A 26458-nucleotide genomic window follows, 5' to 3' on the forward strand; every position below is an offset into this window, starting at 1 on the left:
CTTGGGCGGCCTGGGTCTTAGCCACCATTAACTACCACTAATGAGTCGGGCATGAGTGACCTGATGATGATGGGCTGTACATCCCCTTCATGGGAGGAATATGGGATACAACACTGCTATGGGACATTCGGGGAAAATGTGGCTATGCAGGCGTATAGCAGCACTGATGAATTATCACTGACGCAAGAAGAGATTTAAGATGATGAAAAGAAGTTCTGGTTTCTTGATTTATCATGCTGTGGGGATAGTTGGTCAGAAGTATTTTCTAAAGAAAATTATTTATTTTTAGAAACATATTTCATAACTAGGGTTCTAGTTATGTCTTTGAAAGACTTCAATATCCGTGTTTTGCTGTTTTAAACTTTTAAGAGAACCCCACCCCCAGGAACTGAGCCTAGACTTGAACACTGAACTTGGCCGTTTCAACAACGACCCCCTTTTTGCATTTATATTTGTGTGTATGAAACTCACAACTGTGCAGAGTGAAGTGGGAATAGAGGTTGAGAGGGATACTGTGTGTGTGTGTGTTTGCGTGCACGTGACACAGATGTGTAGGCCTTGGTGCATGCGTCTGTGCAGGGAAACGTGTGTGAGTGTGCACACACATTCCAGCTCAATGCGTGTGTTTGGATTTGAAGTGGCTGCTCCATGCCAACCAGCCTCCTCCACCCCTCCATGCTACTCACAGCAGAGCCAGTGTGCCTGGGGGAGAGGCTGGGAAAACATGTGGGGGAGAGGGAGTCCCAGCCTACCTGCTGCCTGCAGCTAACTGAAGTCAGTTGGTGCAGGGCAGACACCCAAAATACGATACCTTCAATATATTTGCTTTGGCTAAGCTTGTGTGTTCCGTTAAAGGGATGTGCTGTGGGCATGGGCTGTGACATTTTTAACCTGCAATAACAATCCCTCCTTGGGAACATATTCTTGTTTGAAACGTTTATTATTAAGCTTATTTGTGTTTATGATGCAGTTTTATGAGTGAGAAGTGTAAGAGGAAGTGTTTTTTTCTAAAAGCTGAGCTTGCATGACTGATTTAGTGAGTGATAATGTAAATTGCTCAATTACAGCTTGGCTGATGATCACCCCTAAGTATGGGAGAAACTGTTCATTCTCAAGACTTAACAAAGAGGACATTGTTTTATTTTGGTCAGGCTTTCCACATTTTACATAATAAGCAATACAGTTGAGTTCAGCGGAGCTCCTCCCCTGAGGTTTTGAGCATTGTTCCAAATCGAATCAACCCATTTCTGTTACGAGCGCTCTCACATCATCAAAGTGACAGAGATATTTGCTAACGGAGGCCCTACACAGTGAGGGTCACCCCCCTTAGGAGGTGCTGGGGTAGGGGGAAGCAACAGGGAGCGGCACATAGCCCCAGGCCTCATCACTCTCTGCCAGGCATGGCAAACTTCCAGTCAGTGTGTGTGCTACACGCATCCAATTTGCAAAGTCAGAATGATAGATTACACAAGGTGAGTTAAACAATTACGGAGCAATTTGGAGCTTTATGCCTCATAAACTGCCGGTTTCCCATCCCGAAAAACAACTCAGGGAAGAGTAATGAATCAATATTCAGATAAGGGAGTCGGATAAACTGCTCGAGCAATTCTTTGATGTTAACACTAACAGTAATGGAGGAAAAAGTGTTTTTCTGACTGTCAAAGACTCACGTCTGTGTTGTTTTGCTTTATGTAATGTACAGTTACGGTATTGGAATGTTTATTTAAAAATGCACCAGTTACATAAAACATGCATGCACATATAGGAAAAATACTCATTCAATTGAATTCACAAACACACACTGACATTGTGTTTTTTTACGAGCTTCATAATTCCACACCTTGCAGGGTGTTATCATGGAGGAGACTGATGGTCTGCCAACTGAGAATACAACAAACATGCATTTAGAAAGCAAAGGTGGAACGAGAGAGCAGGGCATGGGCCTAACATGACGCACAAGACGGTGGGAGTCTGGCCTGTTTATTGGATGGCAGCAGTTATCAGATTATTTCCACCAGTTTGACCATGGGAGTCCTGGGAGGAGTAACAGGAGATAGAGAAACATTTTTCAGTCAGATGTAGATACCTTATGGGTAATTTGCACACAGTAGCTTGTGTGAATATGTTTGTGAAAGGGTCATAGGAGGAAATACAAAGAAAATCTCTAGGCAGCTGAATGGAGATGAAAGGTGCCTGCATGTTTGGAAAACAGAAAAGTGCGTGATCTGTGTTAGTAGTTACTGTGCACCACAGTAACCCCTGGAATGAAACATAGATGGGCCTAAACAATGGGCACATTTCAAAGGATTTCAAAATCATTCTTATCATCAGCAAAACCTCTGAGAACCAACCACAAATTAGTCCATTCTCTTGTAAGATTTACCTACCCTGTCTGTGTGTTTTTTTTATAGCCTGAAAAAGGCTCAGAAATGTCATGAACCAATTCGGCACTGTAATTTGGTACAGGAGTAAAAGGTGCATAAATTAGGGACTACTTTCGGATGCGGATTAATACACATGCCGGCTGAACTGTGCATTACAAATCCTTGTGCCACTGTTAGTCATCGGTGCTCACATCCAGCACTGTGAGGGATGTTTTGCCCTGAATACTTTGAATCATCCTCCCTTTCCCTCGTTTGCAAATGTCTTGTTCTGTGCACGTTCTTCTTTTTCTGTGGATCTTTCAAAAGTGACATTTACTCACAGATGTGACGCAAACACAAATGACAAGAGTGGGAAATGGTAGGTGCTACAGCAGTAGGCATTTGCACGACATGAGGCCATGCTGCTGAGTCTTTACGGAGCAGATTGAGGGTTACAGGAATGTGCAGTTCAGTAAATGTGAGTGCAAAAAGTTTGGTAAACACCATGAATTGTGCATGGGCGTTGAGGTTTGGTGCTATTTTGACATGCAGTCTGAAAACACGCCACACACTTCCTGGGAATACCTTCATTTCACACACACACACCCACACACCCACACAGATGTAGGAGCCAACATTTAAACATGCACAGCTTGCACACAGGCGGCGACTGGCTTGGGGATTTACCGTCTTATCTACTTTGCACTTTACTTCATATTTATAGTGCTGAGTTTTCATGTCCGAGAGAGACTTTGCCTAGAAGCTCCCAGTGTTTACAAGCGTCTCCATGTGATGTCACCCTCTTTTTAAAATGACCCGCAGGAGAATATCCCTCTGCAGCAAATCGAATTTTTTTACGACATTCATCATATCCTTTAATTACTCTGGTGCCCACAGTGCTGAATGAGCAATCACTTCAGAACATTGCTGAATTTGGCAGGTTCGCTGTGTCTGTTTGTCAAGAGTTCAGAGGCTTTTCATACAGTCATAATTCACAGTGTCTCCATCCTTGATTTCTTACTGTAATGTGATGGACCACACACACACACACACGCACGCACGCATGCACGCATACACACACACACACACACACACACACACACACACACACACAAACACACACACGCACACTTTCTTCAGTTCCCTCCTCCCATCAGATTATATGAGATAATTTGTATGGAAGAAAATACTATTGCGCTTCTTTTTTAAGACTCTCCCTAAAGCTCATAGAGACGGTAGTGCAGGGTGAGCAAAGAGAGATTACGGCTCAGTGACTGCAGATTTTTCCCTGCTGCTGCTGCTGCTGATTGCCAGTATTGTCTGGAAAGCATCCTGCGGGGAGCGATGGACTCATGGATATTACATGCAGACTTATTACCCTTGACAGAAGAAATGAGATGAAAAGAGAAAAATAATGGCCAAAGAGCTGCTACCTCGGGGTGGAATAACACACAACCCGCATGAAGGCTGGTCTCCCCTCTGATTGGAGAAGATTGCGTAATTCTAGCGGTGCCCTTGTTGTGCGTCGGTCACCCGTCACAAGCCCTCCATCTGTGTGTGTGTGTGTGTGTGTGTTCAGTGTAGAGTCTATTGTGTGTCAATGATTTTGTATAGTATGTACTTGCATGTGGGTCATTTGCCTGACTTATTCCCTCCTTTTTGTAGCCCTGTAGTTTCTGTGTGTTGCCATTTCCAAGCTGCTGCCTGCAATGATTCAGTGGCCACAGACTGTACACAGCTGTCCTCTCTTATCTCTATATTACCTATCTCTCTCTTATGAGGCAGAATGATCACGGGAATTAAAGGGCTGATCTGTGATTTAAAATGGAACCAAAAGAGCAGCCTCACCACCACCAATAATCAACCACAAGAACTGAAAATCCGCTAACCTCTATTGAGTGACAGACGACGGCCGAACCAAAGCATTTTGCATTCGGAGAAACATGCTGCAACTTCACAGACAATGATGTAAGACATGACAATCCAAAACAAATACAAATAGCAGAAAGGTGCTTTGAAGAAAAAAAAAACAAACAGTGATGCAGAGAGCCAACACAAATACATTAACAGTGAACATGCTGCAAATACAGAATAAATGCAGTCAAAATCTTTAACAAACGCAGAAAGAAAAAATGCATATCCATCCAACAAGAAGTGCTCCAGTCCTTTCGTGGCAGCGTTGAGTGGTATAACTTGATTTTGTATTCGTTTGGGCTCTTTGCAGCATGTTTTTCCGTTGCATGTTTAAATGTGCCTCAGAGCCTTAGCCCCATATTAAAGACACAGGGTAGTGAAAATAGGGCCGTGGGTACCATTAGCTTCTTGACCTTTTGGTGTCTATAGAGCACCTGCGTCAAGGAGTTTCAATGATAAGATGTGATTTCAATCAGGAAAGTGTAATCTTGTACTGTACAAGATTGCACACACCATTCACTCTTAACAAGTGAAGCAGCGACAGGGCGGAGGGCAGCATGATTGGTGAAATTGATTTATTGGATTGTTTGAGCCTCCCATGTTAGCAAGCAAAACCTTAGCAAATTGTCCTTGAACCAGATGTGGTTACTTGCAGCTTCAAAATGTACCGGTGTGTCGGTGACCAACCTCTGATGTTTAAGTCAGTGGAGGGGTGTCAATATAGGACCAGTACATTGTCCTGTTCATTTTTGCATTCATTTTAATGCATGGTTAAGAAACAAGAGCAAAGGAAGATTGATGTTCACATACAGCTCTTCTTAACTTGTACAAGGAGGCATCAGGAGTCGTGTGTGTCCCTTTCAGAGCAGTAGCTACATGATGAAACTCAAAAGCTTTTTCAGTCTTCTGTCTGTATCGGGGACATCGAGAGGATCTTCAGCAGACTGTTTCCTGAATGTGCTTGCCCAGCAAAAGTGTGGATTCAGCTGAACACCTTGTTCTCTCTGCAGAGCACATCCCACTTCAACCAGACACAAAGTGCTGGGGGATTAAGTCTTCTTAATCACCAATACATAAGCACATCGTATGCAACATTGCTTGTAATGGGCTTGTTGGCATCTTCTGACTGTATATTAGCAGTTGTGTGCATGTGTCTGTGGTTCCTCCGGTGTTCACATGCCTTCTCCCTCTGCCAGTTTCCTAAATTAAGCAGACATACGCGTGTGTACGTCCCGTGTATTTTTTCACTGGGCCTTGTGGTTGTACATTCCTACTTTATACCCCTGCGGCTGGCACAGGAGGACTAACCCATTAAAGACTAAAGGCTACCTCAGACCATACTGTGGTCACCTGAGAGCACAAACCGAGACCGTACCTCTGGAGATTTACAGTCAATCCAAACAACTCTCCTTGAGGGAAAAAAAAGAAAGAACTGTTTCGAATTCACAACTCTATTTCTACAACTCCAGCCACGGTGGAAATGATGGTGAATGAATAAAGCAGCCGTTAAGGGAAGGAGAGGCCTTCTTACACATCTCAACACACGTCACTACTATGTTTCCCGCTTTCCACCTCTCTCCCTCTACGATCACTTGCTCCACTCTGTATACATATGGTAGCCATCTGGCCTGGCAGAGCAGAGCCCGAGCCCAGAGTGGGGCAGCACTACTGTGATCCGTGTACAGAACCAACATGATTAACCCTTTAGAGCCATATCGGTGCACTAAAAGCCGTCTTTATCTGATGATTAATGGCATCTCTCTAACTGTGTTTCTATCATGCTGTCTGTATTTGCTTTTGTTCTACTTTGTTTCTGAATCAAAGACATGAGTGGAGTTAGATATGACATCTCATTCAGCCAAGTACTTCTTTGGGTCTACTTGTTTGTACAGTGCATTGAAGATTTGCCAGATCCGAAGCCTGACTATCTTATCTGTCTGTCCGTTGTGCCCCTGCAGAGCTGCAGCGTGTTTAAGGAAGTGCACTTCCCTGAGTGTCCCCGCCAAAATAGATTTAAGTGCAGGGTAGGAGCCTGCATCGAGGTCAGCATCCCTGCCACACTGCTCTAGTCAACTCTGAGACAAGTCAGATTGGATCCGAACTAAAGTAGTATGCTCTTTGGCAGACAGACCAAGGCAAAACATGAGTGAATAGGAAAGTATAGGATATTGAGTTTATTTAAAAGAGTTTGTATTTCAAAAACAGCCATCAGTGATTTGTATGCATGTAACAATGTTCACAAACCAAAACAGACTAAGTCAAAACACATGCTCCACTCACTACCAGTAATTAGATTAAAGGAATAGTTCTGCATTTCGAGGAAACACACTTCGCTCCGTTCTTGCCCGAAAGAGAGATTTGAAGTTTGATACCACAGCACTTTCAAACAGAATGCGAGGCAAATTTGAGATATTGGGCAAAAGCTCACAAAGTGAATGGAGACGCAATTAGTGGCTAAATCCACTGTCGGTCCTGCGTGCACAATATCACGAGTCCCGAGGTTGAACACATCTCTGATTTTTGTACAGATTAAACAAGAAATCCCTTGTGAATTAGTGATTTTTAGAGAGAGTGTCTCTTCCCAGTTTTTTTCGCTGAGCTAAACTAACTGGCTGCTATAACTGTAGCTTCATATTTACTGTGCAGACAAGAGAGTGATATATTTCCCAAAACTGCTCCTTCAAAATATCCAGCCAAAACACTTTATGCAGTAACCCCGATGCGTTTCGACAGGTTTAAAAGCAAAAAGTGCATCCCAGGAGGAAGTTTGTCATTATGCATTTGTGGTTATGTTTTGGCAGGAGTTTTGTGAACACAAAGAATAAGACTGTGTAGACCCTATTGTTTCTTTGCCTCTCTCTCCTCTGCTCTCCTCTCCTCTCCTCTCCTCTGCTCTGCTCTCCTCTCCTCTCCTCTCCTCTCCTCTCCTCTCCTCTCCTCTCCTCTCCTCTCCTCTCCTCTCCTCTCCTCTCCTCTCCTCTCCTCTCCTCTCCTCTCCTCTAGACAATATCATCTCTTACAACTGCACATCTTAAAACGATGACTGACTTTTTTATTCATGTTGTGTTTACGGCCAGCGCACAACTTAGAAGATCTTGAAAGCAGAAAGCATAACATTTTCCAAGGAGGATACTGTGTTGCAGTGGCAATCAGGAGGAAGGTGGTGACGAGAGAGTTCTCATCACGCGAGCACACGCGAATAGAGTGCAGCCAGAATACAGTCTGTGGCATGTAAGAGCTCCATCAGTTTCTCCCTGAGGGAAGACGGTGCCTTGCATTAGGATGCGGCGAGCCAGTGAGTCACCTTGCCTCAGTCCGTCCTGAGAGCATTCAGCACTTCACTGTCAGCTGCTCCTGTTATTCTCTTATTCCCCTGAACCCAAGGTTAAGGAGCTGAACAGTGAAAACTCAAGTGTTGGGTGTTTTTTATTCATGTGTTTTGAAGCCACATTAGGATCCTTGGTCTACTCATGCAACCCCACAATAGATACTGCCAGTCCTGCATGATTGCTGCTGCTGCAACCACCCTGACAGACAATCAAAACAAGTGCAAAAGAAAAATAGATTAAAGGTGGAGTCAGCCATTCTGGAGATTCTTGTTAAAATATATTTTTTTCAAAATTAGTGAATATCTCCACAAGATCCGCTACCTCTCCGTACTGTGTGCACGCTGAAAAACCTCAGGTGTTATTACAAAGCCTATAGGCACTGTTAACAGGCATGCTGCTGGCTAAAGTGGGCCCCCTTTGTTTACATACCAGTTTACAGAGCCTAGGCTATGTATTATTTACACCAGATTTTTTTCAGCGCACCGCAGTAAGCACAGGCGGCGGCTCGTGGTTTGACAACAACAAGCATTCTCCAGAAGCACATACTCCACCTTAAAATAAAACAGAGGAAATGGAACAGGGCCAGGGTTAAATTGAAAGAGACTCTTTTGTTTCTTTAGCAAGTTATGAAAATGATGGCGTCTGCGGTGCAATAATATAAAAGTGCCGTATCACACCTGGGGGCCTTTTAGTCGGTGCATATCAAAGAGTTGGGTCATGAAATCCTGCGGTCGCACTCTGAGCGGGCTATTTACTTTGGTGCATAATTGTTTGAGAGGAAAGTGGTATAGGAGGTATAGCCCTCCTGCTGCTTTAACGGTTGAGATGGATTTCCAGGAGTTTGCACTTGTGGCCCTTTGGACGGCACATTGTGAGCAATAAAATGCAGTAAAAGAGGTGTTGCAGAGTAATCCCTGCAGAGACCTCAACATAAAGTTTTGTTTCTTCGTAATTGATCTTGTTGCCTTGTCTGGAGCGTTGGCTGAAAGCTAGCTGTTTGGGACACCTGACACCACTGCAGCAGATGGTGATACCTCCTGTTTTTTTGTTCCAGAGTCATGCAGGTTGTCAGTAGATCTCTGCCTAACCTTAACAAGGTTGTAGATGAGATGGTGCTGCCGCAGCTGCTCTGCCGGTTAATAAGCTAAATAACTAAGAATTATTACCAAGAATTCTGCTTCCAGATGTTTACTCCGTGCACAGTTTTTATGACTTGTATAATGTGAACGGCAATCACAAAAGGATAATCAGAGGCACATTGGAAGACCTGCAGATTTAGTTGCTGTATTATTGAAAGAGATAACGATGTCAATTTACCACATTTTCTCTGTAGGGAAATCATTTGAGATAGGGGGGCTAAAAATTAGGATTTACTTTTTAAAAAACAAGGCAGTCCCCAACATTATCATAATTATATTATTTCAACCCTGCACTTGACAAGCAGTAATATTGCAACACCCTGCCCATGACATCTCAAAGTAATTAAACTGAACTCAACGAAAAAAATTATAATCTTGAGTAAGAGACGTGAGTTTAGCGAACCCCTGCAGCCCTTTCCTCATTCTTGCTTCAGGCTAGTGGTCCAGCGCTACATTAACCACTCATAGCATAACATAATCTATATAACTGTCAATGTTCCAGTTGTATTGTTGTGGATAATGAAGGCACCGGCTTTGACATCAAAGAATAATATGTTCAAATAAAAAGGAGGATGTCTCTGGTTCTGCTGTATTGATTTTGAAATATTATATCCAGTCCACCTTGAGTCAAACAATGTTAGGAGGGCAGTGTCATTTTGACATAGCCACTAGGTCACACAATAGGAGTGAATTGGCTACTGTCAAAATTAGGGGAGACCAGAAGAAGAAGAAAATGATGCATCCTGTTAACCGAATATTCTAGCCTATTAAGAAAAAAATATCATAATAACCCCCCCTCCTCCTTAGTAATTTCCATGCAGTCCCTTCCATGCTTTTAACCACAATGGAGAGAAGCGAAATGAATCGCCCTAAAAGCAAGTGTCTGCTTCCACAAGATGAATGAAGAGTGTAACCGTCACCGCAGGCAGCATGTGCATTCATTTAGCAGCATATTATGAGAAAGGAGCCCTTAAAGCCAAAGCTACTTTTATTCCCAAAGTGATTAAAAGGGCTAAGTAGGGACTCACTGCTCTCAGCCATTTTATAAGATGACACCCTGCAAACCAGTAAGAAGCTGGAACTGTCAGAAAAGGGAAACTTAGAGCAGTCTGCATCGTCACCCTCAGAGCGAGAGAAACAAACCACACAGAGGTGTGAATGATGAAAACGCATTTGAAATATTACACATTATTACCTTTGGGAGAAGTCTCTGGCAGTTACAACAGGAGGCCTAATTATTACCTTGTGTGTCTTCCATGGTTTTCTAAATCAGATTCTCACTTTTCAAACAATTACACATTAATGAGACATTGACATTTAGGAGGTGAAGAGAAGATGCCGTTTCTGTTATTCCTCTTTTGTTCTGTAAAGAGAAATCTCAATTGGGTATTGACAGAATCAGGTACATTATTCAAATGGATGCATTCACTTTGAGTCTTGAGCTTTAACACGACATTGATGTAATGTAATCTCTCTCTCTCTCTCTCTCTCTCTCTCTCTCTCTCTCTCCCAGGTGTGCTCTGCCTACCTGAGGGTCTGACTCTTCACAGGGAGCAGCAGCAGCATCGAGCGGGGAAGAGTGGAGAGGGGAACGCCTACAGTCAGTCTGAACTGCGCTCCATTGAACAGTGCTTACTGGCTACAAGAGTGGGCAGCATCTCTGAACTCAGTGAGTTGTGTGTTTGTGTGTGTGTGTGTGTGTGTGTGTGTGTGTGTGTGTGGGCGTGACGGAAGAAGTGAGACCATCCCTCTAACAATATACTGTTTTCAATGTGCCCCTGAAAAAAAGCAATCGACCACCCAATTGTCAATCAAAGGTCATTGGGTCAGAGTGAGCCGATGACAATTAAGACAGAACTCTTTTATGTACAGTCTATGAGACATAATTGTGCTTTTATTTTAATAGCATTAGTCTTTAGAGTCTAATAGTTTCTCTTGTTTTAACAGAACCCTGGTATAAATTGGAGCGCCAATTTCTAGCCACGCCTTATCAACCAACCTCACTTATAGGCCTATTTTTCACAGCAGACATTTGTCATAGCAGGGAAAATCACAAGTGTCATTAATAACATTAACAATGTCAGTGCTATTCCAGTTGCCCAGTCTTAACAGTGTGACAGGCACAATACAATACACTGACATTAAAGCAGCTACAGTACATGTCATTTAGCCATCATTAATTGTATTATTCACACTCAATTGTCCCACTGTGACAAATCAAAATGTGAAAAGGCTCTACACTGTGTAGGCTCTTGTGGCTGAATGGGAACAAAGCCCTGCAGACAGGTTTCAAAACCAGCGGAAAGCCATCCCGCAAGAGTGGAGGCTACAGCAACATACCGATGCTTTCCAACTGAGATGTTCAAAAGTTATTTTTTTGTTATTTCTTTCATACTTTGTGAGAGTTTTCCTACACTTTTGGTTACCTAACATTGTTAGGCTAACACATGTGACTTTATGAGTATGGTGGTGGGACGCTGAGCCATTAAGTTCAGGGAATCTACCCTTAAAAATACACAAACAACTGTGCGTGTTGAGGTTTAGTCCGTACAACTGAAAGTAACTGTGGGTGCAAGCTGAAATTGCTGACACCTGTCTTTTTGGGCTTATATTCAAGAGTTTATCATTTGCACAATTGCATGCCAAAATAATACTCCAAGTGCAGTACTTGGTGTTCCTGGACTGAAAACCTTTTGAGGCAGTATGTTTATCATCTGATGCAAAGGTTGAAATTATTTTCGGTGTTTTAGCATGGGAACAATCTATAGCTAAACTGGTTAGCACGCTAATCCTTCATTTCGCTCAAAGCGTGTCTAACAACAGCCTCACACAGATTGCTGTTTATATTGAATGACTGTGTGCAGCTCAGGTCAACTGGAAGTCGTCTTCACATCGTAGAAGCAGGGGTGGATTATTGCACGGGCACAGGCCCAGGGGCCCAAGGGCTCAGGGGGGCCCTAAGCCAGAGATACTGATAGTAACTTTACATGATCCCGGACCCCCCAACAAGGTACAGGGTCCCTCCAACAGTATCCCAAAATCCTGTTGGAAACACTGACTTCCTTAATATGTTTTTGCCATTAATTGTATGTATCTGTGTGGAAAATTCAGTGTACCTGACTGGATGGGGAGGAGTGGGGGGCCCTTTAAGAGTTTGTGCCCAGGGGCCCATTATCTCATAATCCGTCTATGCGTAGAAGATATTATTGCCTGATGTGATGATGGTGTTTGATAAGGCACGAATATTGTCCCGCACTATCAGTTAATCCTAATCCTGCCGTGTCTGTGTATGTGCCCATTTTAAATGATTGTGAATCAGTGGGACACGCACTGTGTCAAAGGGAGCAACTCTAATGAACCACAACCGTTCATTAAAAAATGATTTGAGCCAATAAGTTTGACAAGCGCTCCAAAAGTTAATTGAATGTCTGTACAGTCGCAATGTACTTCTAATTCAAAAGATAATGGGCATCTGAATGCTTTCTAAATACATTTATACAAGTATGAAGTCATAAACATTGGCTCTATAGGTTTTACATAATGATAATAGGTTTTGTGCATCATTTAAGAAATGAAATGCTGATTATGTTTTACCCTCTTGTCCCAGTCCCATAAAATTAAGCAATAGCTCACTCCAGGCCGTGGTATAAGATTATTATTTTACAGGTGCGTTGTGCTGCCCGACACTAATGCCTCGTCGGGCTGTTCTTTCATCTTGCCGTACTTGGCTGAACAACAGCCCTTAACTGTGATATCATAAGCATATACCAGGTCATATTAGGCATATAAGGTCTCCAAAAAATTCTGCATTGGCAAGACAACTTATACTTGTCTTGCACAGGGCCTAATATAGCCTACTTCTCATTTGATATAATCAGATATAATAATCACAGAATCAAGATGCATTGAGATCAGCTTCATTTCTTGGTTGTGCGTAGCTCATTGCAAAAAAAAAAAAAACACATCTGAGTGCTGCAGGGAATACTCTGACAGAACAAGATCACCAGTTCTATGTGCAAGACAATATAAAAGTTAAATTCCTCAAGCCAAACAATGTGTCAGGGGTCTGTTTCTGTTGTTTTGGCATCTGTGCGTCAAGACAAGGCTGGAAAAATATTTTCAGTATATCTAGTGTAAACATTTATCATCAGAGCAAACTGCGAGCCCATTCTCCTCACCGCGTGTTTTTTCGCAGGAGGGGTGGGGGGGTGCATCCATCGCTGAGGCAAAAGGCCAGTGCTCTGTCCATGTTGTATTGATGAGGTCAAGCAAGGACTCATTCTGTTCTGTTGACACTGCAAACACACTCTGAGACAACAGAGTGGCCGGTGGATATTAACAGAGCTGAGGCCCCGTGGAAATGTTATCAGCCCTTGGAGAGGAATTCTGTAAATAACTATATAGGATTTGCAAGTATACACACAAGGCAGGAGCTGGATTATTTGTTTTAATATATTTAAGAAAAGCTTTTCAGGCTGTCACATTGTTTTAAAAAAAGAGAGAGTAATAAGGGATGCAGAAAATGATAGAAGATGGGAAGGTAAAAGAGAAGGACAGATTTTGAGTACAATTTTTAGAAATACATTTCATTGAAGAAAAACACTGGCTGCTCCAGCTCAGTAAAATGTGCTTCCTGTGCATGGACAGCTTTTCACAGTGGCATTTAGACTCAATGTAACTAAGGGCTTTGCCACTGATTTATCTCTTTGTATATTCCCTTCTGCCAGAATGCCAAATTAGCATATTTGATAGGACGGTCTGAAATGACTAGGACGCACGGTGTGTCATTCTTACTCATGCTGGACACAGTAGTTTGTCAAACTCTGTATGTATTATATTACACCAAATCAATACCTGTAGGTGCCGATTGGTGGAGCATAGAAAATTAAGGCTTTCTCCATAAATAGGTAAATCTATACGGCTGTAAAAATAACACGACCACAAAGTGAAACAAGGTCAAATGGCAGTGACCTCTCCGCGTAGTTTGATATGTCCGTTGGCCTCTAATCACAAAACCGCCAGCAGTGTCATGCACCTTCTTCCCATTAAATTACTCTAAATGAACAGATTTGGAGGTGAGAGAATCTTTATCAATCTCAGGTCTGTATAGCTAAATATGAAGGAGACGGTAAGATTAGCTCAACATAAAGACTGGAAACAGCTAACCATCTTCTGTCCCTTTTGTTCACTTCGCCTTTTAACTTGTTACCAAATCGTATTATCTACAACTATATTTAGCATTGAAATAATAATGTTGGCATTAATAATTCATGTTTAGCCGTAAATTCCCCAGGTGGGTACTTTGTCATACAATATTAGTTATTTATGCTGATTAAAAAACACTCTTGAACAGCATTACTCATCGTCATTGGGCACAGAGCTGTAAACACACATTTTACCATATAGCAAAGAAAAGGGGTGTCTGGATCTGGTCTTAGCAGTTTCCTAAAATGTTTATCTTGTGCTTTTTCTCGTTCGAAACAATCAGCATTGCTCTCCTGGAAACGTTTCTTTCAGCCAAGAACTAACAAATATGCTGATAATGGCTGCCAGTGCCTTCAGAAATAAGATAGTGCTTATATTTAATACCACAGAATATCTGTGTACCCCATGACATTCGTATAATGGAATGGGAAATAGCAATTTAATGAATTTAGTGCTTTGTGTGTCATTAAAAACTGAAGTCAAATTGAATGAACTGCGTTAAAACACTTAAAATTCAGCAAGTTTCAAGGGTTTGATATAACAAAAGCAATACTTATAATAGATCAGTACAATTCTAAAGTGTCTATTTAATTATTTTGCTTTGATTCAACAATAGTGTCCTTTTGTGTCCTTAACAGTATTCTTGCAAGGAGTGAAATATACACCCATGAAATAACTTGAATTATGTTTTGAACAGAGTGTGAGTTCAGTCATTTTGTTTGTTAAGCTGGTACTTCAACTACACTACATTTAGGTGGAACAGCTCCATAAAGATGTAGTGATTGTGCCCTCCATGTTAACTCAAATGCGTGGTAGATGGTGGCCTAATGCTTTGGGTGTTTTTTTTTTTCAATGGAAGACATTAATAGCAGAAAGGATAGCTTGACTCAGGATGGCCGAGGGCGACCGTTAACTGTAATCACGGCCACATAGGAGCAACATAATTGAAACTGTGAGGATGGCCGCAGCTGCTCAGTGCAGCACAGACCCCATTCAGCAATACTCAAAGGAAAGCTAGTTACTTTGTATTTATTTATCTATAAGAGCCTTAGGTGTAATCGCTCCAGAAAAGAAAGTAGCCTACTTTTTTTTTTTTTTCATTTCCAAAGAGCATTATTCTTTCTCATACCATTAAACATTAAACAACAGCCTTCACACTCCCTGAAGTAATGAGCAGTTTGGTTGTTATGGTGGTGCTGCATTGTCGGTGACTGACCTTAAAGGTGCCAACTCTCATAAAGTCCCCCGTAAATCAAGGCAAAACCATTATACTGTGCAAATGGGCATATTTGTGTGATTCTTTGCTTTTCTAAAGGGGGATTTGAACACTTGAAAAAAAAGGGAAAGCATTTCCGCACACTGCTTTAAGTGAATCACTGAGATACCTGAGGAGCAGGATGTGCTGCGCAGCGTGCCCTCCTCCTCTCCTCTTCTCGTTAGCACAGAGGGAATTACTCGGGATGGGTTATCGATTAAAGGCTTGAATCCTATAATGAAAAGGATATTGACCTTTTAGCTTATTAAACTGCTGTACTTCTGTCCATCCCTCCTTTTTTTCGGGCCCGAAATGAAGGACGAGAATATAATTAGTTAATCCTTTTCTCAGCATTATTTCTGCGTACATCTGCAGAACACGCGGCAGTAATCTCACGTGTTAAAGTGTTAAGCTGCTGCTACTTCACTGCTGCTGCACTCTTTCAGTGTTAGTAATAATCTTCCCACCTCGGTGCTGCCAGACCTCCTGTGCTAGCGTATAGGAAATGTCACAGAGGCCGGCATAAATAAGGCATGAGAACTGTCTGTTTGTTGACCACCTCGGCTCACCTTACCAAGATTTAGGGGGCAACGTTACAAGCTCATCTGTATTCCTGTCTGTACAATTGTAAGAGAGAGATAGAGATGCAAGGGGAGTAACAGGTAGCGACTGCAGGGCCTCAACTTAAAGTTTGAACCCGAGGTGGTCATTCCTGTGGTAACATGTCCTGCTCATTGCGACAGGAGATGTCGTCCAGCATATTTCTCTATCAGCGCACTGCTCCCAAAGGACAGTTAAGAGATTGGCTGTTTTTTTTTGTTGCATGAATGCTCTTCCCTCATTGAGGCATCTTTTTCCCCCACTCGCCCCTCTCGCATTGTCCAGCCTTAATGGAATCTTGGCAAGTGCTTAATAGCTCAATTTTGATGCTAAACCAACCCCTTTGTCCATAGGAATGACTGTTTGTTCCCGCTCTGTATTGTATAGGCACACACATATACACACAGCACAGTTCATTCAGACACGGGGAACCAAGTGCCATTGTGTTCCATTACTTCTTATTTATTATTGTTCTTTGAATAGTATCAAATTGACCAGAGTACATCGACCCAGCTTCAGAATTTCATTACTTTTTCTCGCAGAGCAGTGGCTCGCACAGGAAGGAGAAGCGACAACATATCTGACAGCATTGAGTGAAATGGGCAATTCTTGTCCATGCTGTAATAATACAGGGATGTTTTCCAAGTAAGCATACTCTGTCTAGATGCCACAGTCCTAATGTTTTCTTCAAGCAGATGGTGGACTATCTGTGACATCCGGCTGTGAAGGAAATATCTAACTCATCTTTCCATTTTTTAATTTACTTCATCTGTTTTTGCCCTCAAGTGTAAAAAAAAGCGGGGCTAACAAATGCTTTATTCAGAACTGTTTAGTTCCTCATAAACCCAGCCTAAAGATTATTCCAATTTTTATTAGCAGTCCTCCCAAGCTTTTATTTTTAGAGCCCAACTAGATGACCTTAAAGTACTAACAAATTATGCAGAGGAAATAGCTTGGAGTAACTAATGTTTATCCATACATATTCAGTCTATGCACACAGTGCAGTCCTGAGCATGCTTATTCTCCATGCCCTCCTTCTGTGAGATCTAAAGGGGGCTGCAAGGAATAAAGATGATTCTCTGACGCCTTTTTAAAGGCTGTGTGCTTAAAATATTCCTGTATTTTCTCCCTCACTTATACCTTTCTCGCTACTCATGTTCCTTTTGTGTTTCCCTTTGTGTGTGTGTGTGAGTGCAGGTGACCTGGTGACTCGGGCCATGCACCATCTACAGCCGCTGTATATGAAGAACCAAAACAACGGGACGCCGATCCACCAGAAGAGCAGTATGATTCACTGGGCGCCCGAGGCCATCTACACTCTGTGTTACTTCATGCACTGCCCTCAAATGGAGTGGGAGAATCCCAACATTGAGCCCTCCAAAGTTACCTTACAAACAGAGAGGTGAGATAAAGAATATTCAAACACTGAAGCTAAACAACACAGACCATTAGAAGACAAAGTTAAACTTGACAAAGTTGTCCTGAACCTCTGCTGTCCTTACAGTACAGGGCTGGTCATACTCATCAATGTTCCTCTTTGTTGAAATGCCAAAACACAAAAGCAACAATAAACTGATCTGCTAACAAGTATTCCTCTGTGCCAAAGCCCATTAAAAAGACATACATGATCCACAGTGTTTCACTGTGTGATGACTTGGGCAATGTATTTTTTTCAAGTAAATCCAACATACACACTGCTGAATAGTGTGCCAAATGTGTATTAATCCATGGCTGAAAGTAGTCCCCAACAAATGTACTACTAACTATAGCAGTTACTGAGCCTTTTTTGAAAGGATTGATATGTTTAGAAATGTGTAAATGTGGTAAAAGATGAGTTTTGGTCATTTATGATTAACTAAAAGAAACATATACTGTAGAATACTGCCAGTCTTCACACCCTTAGATATGATCTTTCGGACAATGACATTCAAGGGCTATAAACAAAAAATGGACCAAACCCATTCTTAAATGTTGACAAAAAGAATGTTATGCCACCACCATAGTAATTGGAAAGATTGTCTTATATAATCTTACATGAAAACTACACATCTACACATGAAAGCAGCTTCATTAAAAATCTTAGTATGATCACATGACTGCTTGTAAGTGAAAAGGGTTGTTTGTAATGATGCACCCGCAGATAATTATTACCTGAATATGCAGCTCCCATCAGCTTATAAGCATCTTCCAGTCTATTGTTTTGCCTTTTGCATTTGATATTCATCAGGTGGACACAAACACGGCTCAAAAATGAATGTTTATGTTGCTGTTTCTTGTATGAACAGGCTCAGCATATCAACTCAAATGGTTATAAATATGTCTCGACATCATTGCAAATGAAGGTCACCCCTCAATTGATCTCTCGATTTATAAGTTAAATTAATTTTTTTGTGTGTTTACAGCAGTTTCGGCAGCCCCTAAGTGCCCTTAAGAAAAATCCTTAATTGCAGGATTAGGATCCTTGTGGACTACAACAAAATGTATTATGAACTGGTGCCATTATGAAACTAAGAGCACTCATTATGGCTTTAATCTACCTCCATCAGGAACTGAGAAGATGGACATCAATGGGTTTGTGGCCTAGCCTACAGCCTGTAATTGAAAAAAATGAACAAAATCAAATTTTTAACAAGAGGCAAGCTAGCTAGTGAAGAGAGGTTAGAGGAAAATCTAATAAAGTTAAGTTAATATTCAGTACAGCATGTGGAAACAATTTCTTTATTATGGAGAAAGACAGTTGTCTGTTGCGGTTTCTAGAGCTTTACTCGCACCTTCCTTTATATCCGAGCCTTGAAAAATGGTTTGTGTTTTTATACAGTGAGATATTATTTTAATACCACAACAAGGCAAAGTAATAGAATGATCTGGTATTGATTAATCCATCAGACCCCTTTGCTTCATTTCATAACCGTGTGACAGTAAAGAATATATCACCTTTGAATGTTTACTGGGACGATAATAAAAGAAGGCCATGAGAATAAGTGGAACCCCCTTTAGTTACCCATAATTCCCTGCACATGTCCTCCTGTTCACCTCAGCGTATCACTTTATAGACACTGTCCTGCAGTTATGTTTCATCTGCAGAGAACTGCAAAGATCATTCCGCTGTAACTGTATACCTCAGCAGACTTTTATTATGCTTCTGACTCTGTATGTGCCCACCCCTGAAATGGCACACCAGATGTTTTTTCCTCCAAGAAGGAAAGTACAGTTTCATATAAATGAATTGTCAACTTATTGGCCACTTGACTGAGCCCTCTGGGTGACCTGAGCAGCGGCAGGAAAGGGGAGATTTGAAGCAGGCGTGCACTAGACACATGCTCAGTCAGTATTTATAATTGAGTTGGGTGACTTATACGTGAATGACATAAGCGTTAGGCAATATTTCCATGGCGTTGATTCCCTTTTATCCTTCATCCTGTAGTTTTTGGATACTCCATGGTTTTCCCACAAGTCCGGAAAGTAGAGAACAGTCAATCTTTGCCTGTTTCTACTCTTTTATTTTTCTGCTAGTCATATTCCACTGCAGCATTTGTACCTGGACCTGCTCAGTATTTCCTTACAATTGTGTGGAAACCCCTGCCAGCTTGAGGCATTAGTTGGGAACCAGTGCTATCAGTTGAGCCTGTACAGTCCTCCTCCGGGGCTCCAGACTTAATCGCCTGCATTGGAGCAAGTTATCTGCTAATGTAGGTCCCAGGTGTCCAGCATACGTCTGCTTTAGCTCTAATCACAATTTGTAAAAAAAAAATGTAAAAAAAACTATTTAAGCACATTACCAGAGACCGAAAATTTGGGAAACCCCTGAGTTTGCAGCAAATTCACATCAGGAATGTCTCCGTTTGACATTACAATTCTTGAAAGAGGGTTTGCATGGCAACAGCAAGACCTTGAACTTCTTGTGAACTAGTGTTTCCATCGGGGGAATGTACTTGTGGCCATTTTACATTCTTTGCCTCCTGATTAGGTGTTACGTGCTGCTTTAATGAAGTCTGTGGAAGAAAAAAAACGCCACGTGGCTATAGGTCAGGCGGCTTTTGAAGTGAGTAAAGCAAAGCATTTCTTAGCAGATCAAACTATTGTAGCGTTGATGAGTGACAAATTAACAGCGAGTGACGGATGTGGGCCGAGCGTGTGTCAAGGACAGTCAAGGCATCAAGACGTCCTTTTGTCAAGTGCTGTATTGAACAGTGAATCCCGGAGGACTAGACCATTTTCGGCAAGTATGCACAGCGTGGATAGTGTGAAGTGACAGCTCGCACAAAACACACGGTTCGCTGGTTTCCTCAGCAGCATTCAAACAAACTGTGTCAAACATTTTTAATTCTTCTGAAATAAAACAGATTGTCAATGCTATGATCTGAATACTGTTCATGTGATTAAAGAAAGATGAAAAAAAAATCCTGTAATTGTCAGATTGGACACGTTTTGACAAATAGGAAAGACTTCCTTTAAAGCCCATATCTTTAATTAGTCTTAAGGCACGTCTTGTCTCATCATAACAATGTCTTTTGATTAAGACAGGGCTTTCTGTATAGTACGGAGAGCGTTATTGTGTTATTATGCGGTAATGTATTCACGACAGCTCATTGTTTTGCTTAAGTGAAGAAAGTGCCCGTTTAGATCCATGGTTTAGATCCATAACACGCTGTCAGTACTGTAACGAAGGTCAGAATGTGATATCACGCATATGTAGCTGCATGCATATGGATTGACTGTGGCTGCAGTAAACACTGACGCAGGATGAGTGTACGAGAGAGGTAGACAGGAAGCCAGGAAGAGATGTTATTTAAATGTTGTGCTCTTTGCATATTTACATCCAGGTAGCATGCATTCTGTGGGAGCTTTCTCTCCGTGTGACTGCTGTTTCTGCCTTCCCTCTTTGTTCTTTCAAGCTGTTCACTGTGAGCTCCGGCTCTGCAGCACAGTAGGTTTGTGAAATAGCATTAAACCATTAGTTCACTCACTCTAAGCAGATAGTGACTCATGCATTCTGTAAGTTTGCATGCAAGAACTACACTCTCCATCTAGGATTCTGAAAGAGAGCCTGGATTAGCCTGGAAATCTAGACCCTGATATCTTGAACGATATAGGGTCTGGCCACGATCAATAGTAATTTCCAACTCAGGGGGCAGCTCCTACTCGTGCATTTCAAATGCCACTGCACGCAATTGGATAGCAGTAGCACTACAACCAATCAGAGCGATGCACAATGTGACGTAAAGCGAACAGCGCTTTAACTGCTAAATTAAACTTTTGCCGTGGTCGGTCGGCAAAACTGAACATTCCACTTACTTGCTAATGAAAGATTTGAATGCCGTCTTCCAAATCGTAAAACATCGAGGCCAAAGCCGTCTCAAACTCACACAACATATCCGCAGCCATCTTTGATGTTTACTATCACGGCTTCGACGGCGCATGCACGTCATTGTCGCCATCCGGTTACGTCCGCCCCAGAGCACCATTCAAAGGGCTTTGGCCTGCCCATATCAGATAGAACAATTTCATTGGTAGCTCAGGATCTCATGACATATTTAATGAGCTTCAATGTTGTGTATTCCAACAGGCGCAGAACATTTTATTTGCCAGCGCCTAGTGGCAGGTCTGGAAATGCCAGGCTACAGTAACATTAGAAGCAGAGCAACAACTTGATTGACCCTGTAATGCATTAGGATGATACATCACAGTGGATTTTAAAACATATACAGTATACTATTATTATGCATAACACAAATGTTTTTTGCAATGCATAAAGTGGGGTTCTATAGCACATATGCTAAGCATTATAGATATTGGCTTCTTCAGTGTAACCAGCTGAGCATATAGCAGCTGTACAGTATTAAAACACAATTCTGTCAATCCTTAGGCCTCTAAAATAGTCAATTGTGAAGAGAATCAAAACATAGTGGAAACAAGTCTTCATAGTAGACATGGCATACAAATGAATGAATGAATCTTTTTACAATATTGCTATTATCTAAAGTGTGTAAAATAAGCTATGCCTATTAGATTTCGATCAGTTTAGATTTTCTTCATTCTCACATTTTCTCACAAGTGTCTCTTTATGTGACCTTCTGGTTTGGCTTCTTTGAAGTCAACTTCTAGGCGTGGATACATCTTGTTCTCAACATCCGCTACACCGGACCAGAGCTCATAAAAATAACATATGCAAATTCTCCATGAGGTGGATTTTCCTTTCAAGTCCCTGCCCCCTGGGAACTACTGCAAGGACCTGACTTCAGTAAGTTCAGTATAGTGAATCTCTAGTGGGCTGAACATGTGACTCTGTTTCCCCCTACAGGCCGTTCATGGTGCTGCCTCCTCTGATGGAGTGGGTGCGTGTGGCTGTGGTCCACACCGAACACAGACGCAGCTTCTCTGTGGACAGCGATGACGTCCGGCAGGCGGCCAGACTGCTGCTGCCCGGAGTGGACTGTGAGCCCCGTCAGCTACGGTACGGCTGTAAGCAGTGCACTGGCCTTTGGGCCTGCAGCAGAGCATGTGTGCACACAGCCTCTTCATCTGCGCATGAAAGAGAGCAACTGTCACACATGTCAACTCGCACACAAATTCGCTTATCAGTAATATAGGAGAAGGAACATATTTTTTACCCAGACACTCGTCCTCCTAGTAGTGTTAAACAAACGTACACCTTGTCAAGTGTTTAGGGAAAATATGGCGCATTGCAAAAAAGAGTCAAAACATTGAGCTGCTCACACCATGAATCACTTTGTGTGCTGCTTTGCCCTTCAGAACGGATGACTGCTTCTGTGCCTCAAGGAAACTGGATGCTGCCTCCACTGAAGCAAAGTTCCTGCAGGACCTGGGCTTCCGTATGCTCAGCTGTGGACGCACAGACCTGGTGAAGCAGGCTGTTAGCCTGCTGGGGCCTGATGGTATCAACAGCATGAGTGAGCAGGTTAGAGATGCGGTCCAATCATTAAATAATAATACATATGCATGCACATTTACACTCTCACACACACGCTACACAGCCTGTGGAACAGAAGATATTGTTTGCTTGGTAAACTGTGGCTCCTTCACCTTTGAGCGCCTTGCAGACTTGTAAGAGGACATGCAGTCATGAATACTAAATTCTTGCTTGCTTATTCTGACTTATGATTTTTCCTGTTGCTTTCATGCCAAGGTGCTCTGCATTATATCAAAGCTTCCACCTCCGCTACAGTAAATCATCAGAGGAATACTGCAATATTCCATCGGAAAATCAACATTTACGTAGATTTGGGACTGATCCCATCAGAAATGTTCTAATTCAGAGTCTAGTAATGTAGTTTTATGTCAAAAGAGATCTGTGGATATCCCTTATGGCCCAGAAGAGATATTGATTCATTTGGTATACTTTAAAACGATCGATAGAGGAATATTAATCTCATTAAACTTCAGTTTCCGTTACTCTGGTTAAATTGTTGTGCACGTGGCCCAATGTCAAATGTGGACATGTCCATTGTAAAATCTACCTGAAAATGATGAACAAATGTTGTGTTTCATAAAAATGTGACGATTGCCATTTAGTGTTTTAACAAAAGGGGCCTGTATGTTTAACTTCTAAAAGGATGTGATCTTGTTCTCCTTTACCTGTGTTTGTTCAGGGGATGACTCCACTGATGTACGCCTGTGTCCGCGGAGACGAGGCTATGGTACAGATGCTGCTGGATGCGGGAGCCGATATAAACAGCGAGGTCAGTGCTGCAGCTTTTTACTGCTCTGCTGGTTTTTTGACTTTGGTTAGATCAAAGTCGAATGAAGGAAGGATTAAAATTATGTAAAAAAAAGAGCAGAGTGCAAGTCGCCCATATCGGATAAATATTTATGGAATATCATTTTAGTGGGAGCCAACGGTCATAATTATTGTCCTAAAGTACATTGACAATGTTTGTAATCAATTGCATGTAATTATGAAAACTATGTGTGGTATTGAATTGGAGAAAACCAAGCATGTTGTCCCTCATCTCCCCTTCTATGTCCTTCCCCATTCATCCTGGTGCTAAATATATAAGAGCAGAAGATCATGAGGCACTGACACATTAGTGAGGATGTATTCAGTTACAAACAGACTGAAATTATATGTGCAATGAAACCTGCTTACATTTGAGTATTTAGAGCCTGAAACCTGACGCGGAGGTTTGTTGCAGAGTCATTTGTTTCCCGCTGTCCAGGAAAAAAAGCGATAAAGATCTATTGACTTGTAGCAAACCCAATTCCTCACATGTTCTGCAGAGAAGCGGAGATGTCATCCTTTGACTGTCTGCCGCCTACAGAAGGAGATGCTTCAGCTACAGCCTCAATGATCCTGGTCTTTTGCGTTAGTCACCTCAACAACAACATATCCCATCATCAGCCATTGTGTCAGAGTTGATTTGTCCACTACATTCATGACCCCTGGCCAAAGCGCAAAGCACCGTCAATTAAAATATAAAGACCTATTCTCAGATTCATTCGGTTTAGCAATAGTAGTTTAAGTTAAGAATCATTGGTACTCTTTATACTATATTTTCTTCATTACTAGTGTGATAATGTCATATGAATCAGGTACCAGCAAATGACTCTCTACTGTCTCTACTATACTGATAACGTATGGGGTGCAGTACTGGAAAACAAACCAGATGTTTGGGGAAAACAGTGCTAACAACACTTGTATTCTACAGAAAACCTATAAAGTTATTATGGTGTGATGGATGTTCCAGTGTAGTGATCATATACTACCAATATAGCTAGTGGTACTAAGGAAAAATACTGTTCCTAAAGGGGCTTTGGGAATATCTCTCAAAACTCAGGGATATAATATATATCAAATATATGGGTAAAGAAAGGGGTTGCACATCTCACAATAATGAGGGATTTGTTAACCACATTTGGAGCAAGGGTATTTACTCATAGGGGAATTAACATGTTAAATGAGCCCATTTTATCGACAATAGTATATTATATACTTTGCATTGACTATAGTGTAGGTGCTGTCCCTTATAATAATGGATAAAGTACATAGAAAAGGAATCATTTGCTCTGGTGACCATGTGACAACACCTCTCATAAACAGTTGTTACAGAGGAAAACCCTGACATTTTTTAAAAACTATACGATAAACATTGAATACCCGCTGTAGTTTCAGTTATCCAAAAACATTAATGCCCCCTTGTTCCTTAAGCAGCATAAGTAAGAGATGTGCTTTTGTGCTTTGTTCATTTGACCGCGTCTCCTGCATGTCACGTTTTCATTCGGCTCATAGTTTTTTTTTATTTTTAGCCTTAGAAGAGATGGTCCATTGAGTGGTCAGGTCAGAGCCTGTCAGAAAAACCCACAGCGGAGTGGTGGAAGGATCAGGAGTGAAACCATTAGGACAGGGCCTAACTAGACTAGATCAATCCAGTGTGTTCATTAGAAGTCAACCCCAGTGACAGGCTGTCCTGTGCAGCCCCAGGGTTCCTTGTTAATTACTCTTATTAGTTTCTCCTGTAGAGCTTCCTGTCCCCACCATCTCTATCCTCCTCGCAGCTGCTTGCCTTGTGCACCGTATAGGCTTTGCAGTAGTTTTAATGGCTTCGTATCTCTCTCCCCCCACCCCCACTTTACCCACCTACCTGTGTCCCTTCCCCAGGTGCCAAACTCAGTGCACAAGCACACCTCAGTCTTTCCCGAAACGCGGCAGGCGACGCCCCTCACGTTCGCTGTGTTACACGGACATGTGCCTGTGGTGCAGGTAGTGACGTCACCTCTCACCTGTTATGTGTGTCTCATCTCTTTGTGCCTACAGCTCATTGGTTGGTCATCATTGTCATTTGTGTCATCAAGATGATTTTCCACTATGAGTTATGATGCTATCTGACTTAGGGATGTACAATATGATCCGTTTATCTTTAAATGGAGGGCTTTATCTAGTCAATCTTTAGGTCTGAACAATTGTGCTGTCAATTTGCATTTTTGAGCAAATGGATCAGAGCGCATTTGGCAGAGTGGGAAGTGGAAACGGCGGCCTAATTGTTATCGAACTCATTTGTTCAATTCAGTTTCCCCTCTAAATGATCCGTCCATTGGATTTTAAATCATTAAATTTTTTCATGGAGAATTTAGAAGATATCCTTGACCACAAATTTGAACTCCGAGGACATCAGATAAAAGAAGGAATGTTAAGTTAAACAGATTAAAATCAGAGTACTGTCATTAAAATAATATGTATGTTATCATTTCACAACCAATCTAGCAAGATATTCATTTAAAATGAAAGTCATTTTGTCTGAAGGCAATAGAAACCACCTCTTAAATTCACCATTTAACATATTATAGCGTATGTGTTTAATATATACAACATTCATTTGGTAAATTTAAGTATTTCTTGCTAGACTAACTGGCTTCTAGGTGTGATTAATGTTTAGACATAAGATCTTCTAAGATCTCATCTAATTCTCAAGAAGAAATTGTATTTACGAAAATGTTGAACCATTCCTTTAAAAAGTCAAATATAAAAATTTAAATTGACTATAGAACGAAGATTGGGCTGTGAGTACAGGCAATAAAGCTATAAACTAGCAGTGCTAAAATGAAATATTCACTATTCCTTATACAGGTGTTTTATATACTGTACAGTATAATATGAATCAGTCACCAGATTGACTGAATTTCTTATCTAATCATTCC

The 26458-nt window shown here is 41.7% G+C and overlaps 1 protein-coding gene across 1 annotated transcript in view; it reads left to right on the forward strand.

Moving 5' to 3' along the window:
* btbd11b (BTB (POZ) domain containing 11b) overlaps window positions 1-26458 on the forward strand; it is a 66988-nt gene that overhangs the window by 32203 nt on the left and 8327 nt on the right. The window contains exons 2-7 of the mRNA XM_080027405.1: window positions 10259-10414; window positions 17003-17207; window positions 22107-22259; window positions 22559-22724; window positions 23416-23505; window positions 25422-25523. Coding sequence (XP_079883531.1) covers window positions 10259-10414; window positions 17003-17207; window positions 22107-22259; window positions 22559-22724; window positions 23416-23505; window positions 25422-25523 — 872 coding nt within the window. The remainder of the gene's footprint in view (window positions 1-10258; window positions 10415-17002; window positions 17208-22106; window positions 22260-22558; window positions 22725-23415; window positions 23506-25421; window positions 25524-26458) is intronic.

This window comes from Ammodytes marinus (genome assembly GCF_949987685.1).
Source record: "Ammodytes marinus genome assembly, chromosome: 5".
Classification (NCBI taxonomy): Eukaryota; Metazoa; Chordata; class Actinopteri; order Uranoscopiformes; family Ammodytidae; genus Ammodytes; species Ammodytes marinus.